The sequence below is a fragment of the Odontomachus brunneus genome, unplaced genomic scaffold (genome assembly GCF_010583005.1).
Source record: "Odontomachus brunneus isolate Ranch 3 - 2012 unplaced genomic scaffold, Obru_v1 Obru_scaffold_187, whole genome shotgun sequence".
In the NCBI taxonomy this organism is placed as follows: domain Eukaryota; kingdom Metazoa; phylum Arthropoda; class Insecta; order Hymenoptera; family Formicidae; genus Odontomachus; species Odontomachus brunneus.
In genome coordinates, this window is record NW_022639637.1 from 536,756 (window position 1) to 543,523 (window position 6,768).

General features: G+C 41.7%; 1 protein-coding gene across 2 annotated transcripts; it reads left to right on the plus strand.

Moving 5' to 3' along the window:
• Positions 1 to 4,561: 4,561 nt before the first annotated feature.
• Positions 4,562 to 5,549, plus strand: LOC116851691. 2 transcript variants are annotated; one of them, XM_032831355.1, is made up of 2 exons: positions 4,562 to 5,081; positions 5,466 to 5,549. In XM_032831355.1, the coding sequence occupies exons 1-2, from the start codon at positions 4,798 to 4,800 to the stop codon at positions 5,500 to 5,502; spliced, it is 321 nt and encodes a 106-aa protein (XP_032687246.1). In that variant the 5' UTR covers positions 4,562 to 4,797; the 3' UTR covers positions 5,503 to 5,549. The 2 variants fall into 2 exon arrangements, with proteins under 2 accessions (XP_032687246.1, XP_032687245.1); XM_032831354.1 differs by having other exon boundaries at positions 4,562 to 5,087; positions 5,466 to 5,545.
• Positions 5,550 to 6,768: the final 1,219 nt, after the last annotated feature.

The following is a 6,768-nucleotide window of genomic DNA, read 5'->3' on the forward strand; positions in this document are numbered from 1 at the left end:
TTAATCAAAAGAAAAAATAACACTGCTCGCTTAAATGAATCTCTTTGCACTGAATTTTATTGACAAATGTCTAACCTCTAAAATGCAGCCAGTTTCAGATGTCAAAATAAATTACACCTACAACTAACGTCATCTAACTGTGAGCCGCAGAAACTAAGTTTACCACCTAATACATTACATCAATATTCATCGCATATCTAATATTGCATTGTTTCAATATCTATCAACAAATTATCCAATAAACAACAAGTAAAAATTATATAACTATTATTTGGTGTTTGCTAGGTACGTTATAATATAATGTGAACACTATAAGGATATATTATATAAGCATGAATTGTAAGAACATCGTTGGAGTCATCAGATTCACTGCGTGCGCGCTCGATCGTCAGATTAAGCAACAGTTTAATGCGGTCAGAACATGGATGGGTGCCAGCGGTATACCGCTTGGGATCGAAATTATCGCAGGAGGATTCATGAAAGTTTGGAATGTGTTGACAACCTTCGATATCTAGTAGTTTATGAGACATGAGAAAATTAGAAATATAAGTATATTTTTGTACACTTTATGATTTTCTCATTTTTCACCTTTGCATAATAATTCTCAGTATTTGATTACTATCAATATTTAACAGTGATTTTATTATTAGTATTCACCAGAAATTACGTATTGGCCAAAAAATTACTGAATTACTGGTAATATTTAATCACTAATAATTTTTCAGTATTTCTTAGTATGATATTTCTATAAGGGTAGCTTTTAAACGGGAAGCGATTACATTTAACGAATGGCAGGGCTGAGATTTCGTGCGCTCAGGTACAGTAAAATGACAAATGCAATAAGTGCTCCTATTAATGGGACGCTCTTTTTATGATATTATTGTCATATAAATTTGCAATATGTTTTCGCTTCTCTATGTATTGCATATTAATACATTTTTTCACAGATAAAAGATGTAAAAACTAAAGGCATATAAAAAATAACTTAAGTAAAAATTTGCATATTTTAACTTGAGTTGTCAAAGTCATCGATTAACATTACCATGAAGGTGTCTATGCTACGTTGTGCGAAACAAATAAATTGTAATAGAATTAATAGCTGTTTATTTTATATTTTAGAACATTTTGAAATGTTCGTAACGAAATACAAATTGCAATGGTTTTAATAAAAATCAATTTAAACAATAATTATAATTCAAACGTATTTAATAAACCTTAATTTAACACACTTTAAAAAATTAACACTTTTAACATATTTAATGAATTTTAATAACAACAAAACAGTTTAACAGATTAAATAACAAATTAAAATATTTTTTATAATAAATGTTCAAAATGTCCCCCATCGCATTCAATACACAATTGTGCGCGTCGCAGTAGACTGCTTGTTGCGTTTCTAATCATGTTTGGTGTCGTTGTGGCGATTGCTTCAACAATTTTGTCTCGTAATTCCTCGCGAGTATTAATTGGTTCCTTGTACATATATTTTTTAATATGACCCCATAAAAAATAATCCAGAGGCGTCAGATCGGGTGAGCGTGCTGGCCAACTTATAGGACCACCGCAACCTAGCCATCTATCCGGAAATTTTTCACTCAAAGATTGGCGTACACATCTCGCATTACGTGGTGGTGCATCATCTTGTTGAAAAACAAGCCGTTGCCGAATATTTAGTGGAATATTTTTCAACAATTCTGGCAAATTATTATTTATAAAATTTTAATAAATATTGGCATCAAGTCTTATGGGCATTTTAAACGGTCCAATCTGTAATTTAATATGTTATAGATATTACATAGATATACATTGTCCTAAAACAAACCTTACATCCAAAATATTACATCATTTTTTTGTTACATAAGCTATAATACAAATAATAAACAGAAAACTTACGATTAAATTATTTTGTATACCAGCCCACAAATTTATACTAAAACGGTGTTGATAGTTTTGAATTCGATATTCGTGTGGATTTTCATTGCTCCAAATGTGAGAATTGTGCGTAATAAAAGAACCCTCGCGTGTAAAGCAGGATTTGTCCGTAAATAAAATTGTTTCAATAAAATCCGGTTTTTGTAACCATGTGCAAAAATTAATTCTGCATGCATAATCTTGCGGTAATAAATTTTGTACTTTGGTGAAATGATAAGCATGCATCCTATTTTCTTTTAAAATGAGTTGTACTGAACTCTTCGAGATATTTAATCTTCGGCTGATTTTGCGTACACTTGTAGATGAATCTTCTTCACACATTTCTAAAACTGCTTCTTCATTTTCATTTGTACGGGCGTATCGTTCACGTCCGGCGCCAATATTTTTGTGTTGGGATATTACAGATCCTGTTTCTCGTGTCCGATTTATCAACCACAAAATTACATTTTGAGTCGGAGCTCTACGCTCTGGAAACCGTAGTGAGTACACTTGTGCGGCAAGAGTCGCATTTTGACGTATGTTAAATTAAGGTTTATTAAATACGTTTGAATTACAATTATTGTTTAAATTGATTTTTACTAAAACCATTGCAATTTGTATTTTGTTACGAACATTACAAAATGTTCTAAAATACAAAATAAACAACTATTAATTCTATTATAATTTATTTGTCTCGCACAGCGTAGCATAGATACCTTCATGGTAATATTAATCGATGACTTCGACAGCTCAAGTTGAAATATGCAAATTTTTACTTGAATTATTTTTTATATGCCTTTAGTTTTTATATCTTTTATTTGTGAAAAAATGTATTAATATGCAATACATAGAGAAGCGAAAACATATTGCAAATTTATATGGCAATAATATCATAAAAAGAGCGCCCCATTAATAGAAGCACTTTTTGCATTTGTCATTTTTCAGTACCTGAGCGCACGAAATCTCAGCCCTGTTATTCGTTAAATGTAATCGCTTCCCGTTTAAAAGCTATTATAGCCTCGACATTTTTGTATTAGAATTTTCTTCTTAAAATATTGTAAGGTGTGGTTGCGTTAAGTAGCGTTCATGCGATCTTAGCCTTCTATTATTGCGCTCGCAGTGGGAAGGTACACACAATAATTATGCTCCGTTACGGAAACAAGAACATTTTTATTTGGAGTACAGATGGTGTGTGTGTGTCTGTATGTAAGTGTACTATTGCGTTGTCGAGGCTCCTTTCCAGGGCCGGATCCTTGGAAGGCGACCTGTCTTCCGGACGGTCCTGAATAGCGCTGGCTTCTTCGGCGAGCCGCCGCGAGCTCGGAATCTTCCCGTCCGTGCGAGCTTACGTGGTGATGGTGTTCTGACGCGTGGATCTGGATTCTTGGGCGTCGTCGGGATCCTGACGACGCCTGGTGCGAGAGTCGGCTTCCTGGGCGACGTCTGCGTGTCTTGGTGAACCTGGGCCGTGGACGACACCTTCTTTGGTGGAGACAGGTACCGGGGTGAGAGCGGTCGGCGGGCTCTCACGTCCCAAGTCGTGAGCCTCTCCAGTGGTGGTCGGGTGCACTTAACTGGAGAGAGGCACAAGGGTGTCAGTCTCCATGGACGGCATGTTTCCGCTGCTTCTCCTCCTGGGCCCTCGTTCGGCGTTAACGCGGGCCGCCTGGTTGATACCCCGGTGCGCGATCGCTTCCGTGGAGATGGTGTGCGGGGTATATGAGTCGGAGACGGCGTCGCCGGCAGGGAGGACCAGGAGGAAGCCGGAGAGCCGAGCTCGGGTTCTACAGGTTCCTTGTCAGCATTGTCTTCGCTGTCGCTCCCGAACAACTCGCGATATTGTTCGCGGAGCTGTAGTCGGGCGGTATTTCTAGCCTCGCCCTGAGGCTGTCTCTCGTCGGGCTTCAGGATGACGCCCTAGGACTCGTATAGCTTGCGAGATTTCTCCTTAGAGGAGAGTTGGCTCTTATTTGCCTTTTTGCTCTTATTAATCTCTTAGATCGTTCCTCGGTGGAGGTCGAGAGCGGAGTCTGATCTTCCGGCGTTTCTGTCCGCTATTTATACTCCCGTTCTTTAATTGTGTGGAGTATTGGTGCTTTACATTTCTGCGAAAATCGCGAGGCTCGCGATTCCTCGAATTTATGTAGGTCCGGTGGTTCCGCGAATTCGTCGCGGGCTTGCATTAACCATTGCCCCTCTTCTAAAATCTCGAGGCTCGCGATTCCTCGAATTTATGTAGGTCCGGTGGTTCCGCGAATTCGTCGCGGGCTTGCATTAACCATTGCCCCTCTTCTAAAATCTCGAGGCTCGCGATTCCTCGAATTTATGTAGGTCCGGTGGTTCCGCGAATTCGTCGCGGGCTTGCATTAACCATTGCCCCTCTTCTAAAATCTCGAGGCTCGCGATTCTCCGAATTCGTGCAGGTCCGCGCTTCCGCGAATTCTCGCGGGCTCGAGCTTATCGCACTCCGCCGCGTTTCTCGGAAACGCGTCGCGAGCCTCGCGGTTCTTGGAAAGGACAGTGCGTAAGGTGCGCTCCGTAAGCGTCCCTTTAACTGGAAGCGATGCACCTTGCGTGGCGTCTCGTTCTCTGAGACGCCACATAAGGAATCTACCATTAAGAGCAATTCCGGTGGTTTTAGAACACTCTGTATAAATTTAGGCATAGTGCCAGAGCCGATTGAATGAAGCGTCCTTTTACTCGCTTCAGTGAGTAGCTGCAGGTAATTCAGAGCAGCTCCGCTTTCTCTCCGCTGGGCAAGTATATAAGCCTATTATATGTCGAAAAATAGTTTTGAATATTATAATATAGATGGCACTACCTCTATTGAGTCAGCTATATGTATACGACGCCATCAGTACTCAGCTGAAAATCGTGCAAAAATGAATGGTTCCGAAATCTTTTGCAAGTGGCAAAAAAGTCATTGACATAGTAACAGATTTGACTACTTGCTATTATAATGACGGTTATAACAGCATAATGAAAATAATGGAAGTTATAATGGTTTTAAACCTCGCTGTAGGTCCAACTTGTTATGATTTCTGTCAAGAAACGGATGCGCGTCACGTCATATTCGCCGAACGGGGCCTCACAGACAAGGCTAAAGACGCGAGAAGAGCTTCATTATTAGAACAAAAAAAAGCTGATGAGGCAGCTACGTCGAAGGACAGGTACAGGTACCGCTGATTAAAGGTTAATTAACATACCTCAATGTTATATGCAAAATATCAGTTACCAAAACTTTAAACGCGTTTTTCTTAAAACACACTTTTTCAAATTTGCGTGCAACGCTATTCTTACAATTTTTATCCAATTGGCTTGAAATCTTAACATAATCTTGTTCTATATATCGTACAACAAAATACTTAGGATTTTTGAGAAATATTGAAAACTCTTTTTGCAATCTCAATTTTTGTATCACATTTTTGACTAAAAAAATTATTTTTTCTAAGTATAGCTGTCATTTTGCAAAAAATGGATATTTTTTAAAACGGCTATGTACTTTATAACTTCATACAATGTAGAAAATAAAAATTTTTGATTTTTTGTTCTAGCGTAAGCTATCTCGAAGAAATCGTGCACGCAAAATGACGACTCCAAAAAAAAGTCGATTGCGGATGTGTGCCAGTACGCCGCCATTTGCAACAATTATATAGAATAAAAAAATTTTTTTCTATAGTTAAATATATGTGCAATAAAGTGCTTTTTGTGTTTTTTTAAATAAAGCTATTCATTTGCCCAAAAAAAATTCCCAAATTTAGGTATGATTTTAGGCCCTTAAGGGTGGCGTTACTCCTTAATCGATCTGGAACAGAAGACCATCAAGTTCAGAGCTGCTTCAAGAAACAAACTTACATCAGCAAACTTTACATCAAAGCTTTGCAGCCAACATCATATTCTATGAGTGAATCCTCGTCTGTTCATAGTGCAAAAAATAAAGTAAGCGTAGTTGACAACAGCGTTCTGGCCCCCAAGTTGGGCAGGGTGGCCAATATGTTGGGTTGCCTCCTGCCCAACCTCGGTGGCCTAAAAAGGAAGGCACGGCGGCTGTTTGCCGGCGTCGTCCATGACCCAGTACGGGGCCCCGGTCTGGGCGAGTGCGATGGCGACCAACCAGCGTATCACTGCACTGGCACACCGCTTGCAGCGGTGGGTCGCCATTCGCCTTGCCCGGTCCTATAGGACGACGTCGCATATGGCCGCCACGGCTCTGGCCGGTCTCCCCCCGCTGGGGCTCCTTGCACAGATGCACGCCGAGACCTATCGGCGTGTCGGGGAGCTCCGTGCCGGGGAAGACCTTGAACATCTGGCCAGGGCCATTGGAATGGTGAAAGCGCAGGCCCGTCAACGCCTCCTCCTAAGGTGGAGCATCCACCTGGAGGGGGCGACGGGCCGATCAGGAATGAGGGTTGCCGAGACCATCCGACCCTACCTGCAAGAGTGGATAGACAGGGCCCACGGAGAGCTGTCCTTCCGGACGACGCAGGTACTTACCGGACATGGATGCTTCGGTGAGTACCTGCACAGGATTGGTAGGGAGCCTAACTCCCGCTGCTACCACTGTGGTGCTGAGGTGGACTCGGCGCAACACACCCTGGATGAATGCTCCTCCTGGGATGTGGAGCGCCGAGTCCTAATTGATGTGGTGAGAGCGGACCTCTCTCCCTCGGCCCTCATTAGGGCCATGCTTGGGGGAGACGAGGGCTGGTCCGCCGTTACCTCCTTCTGTGACACAGTCGTGTCACAGAAAGAGGAGTCGGGAGCGTAGGGGTGGGCCGGGTCCGGACGGGACCGGACCCGACCAATAGCGCCCCTACAGGTGATGTGTGACCGGACGTGGGGGCCCCCGTACGGTCG

Excerpts from the sequence above, each read along its gene's own strand:
- LOC116851691 (XM_032831354.1), top strand. The coding sequence starts at position 4,798 with ATGGTTCCGAAATCTTTTGCAAGTGGCAAAAAAGTCATTGACATAGTA. Across the intron at positions 5,088-5,465 it reads ACGTCGAAGGACAGGTACAG|CGTAAGCTATCTCGAAGAAA; the intron begins GTACCGCTGATT and ends TTTTTGTTCTAG.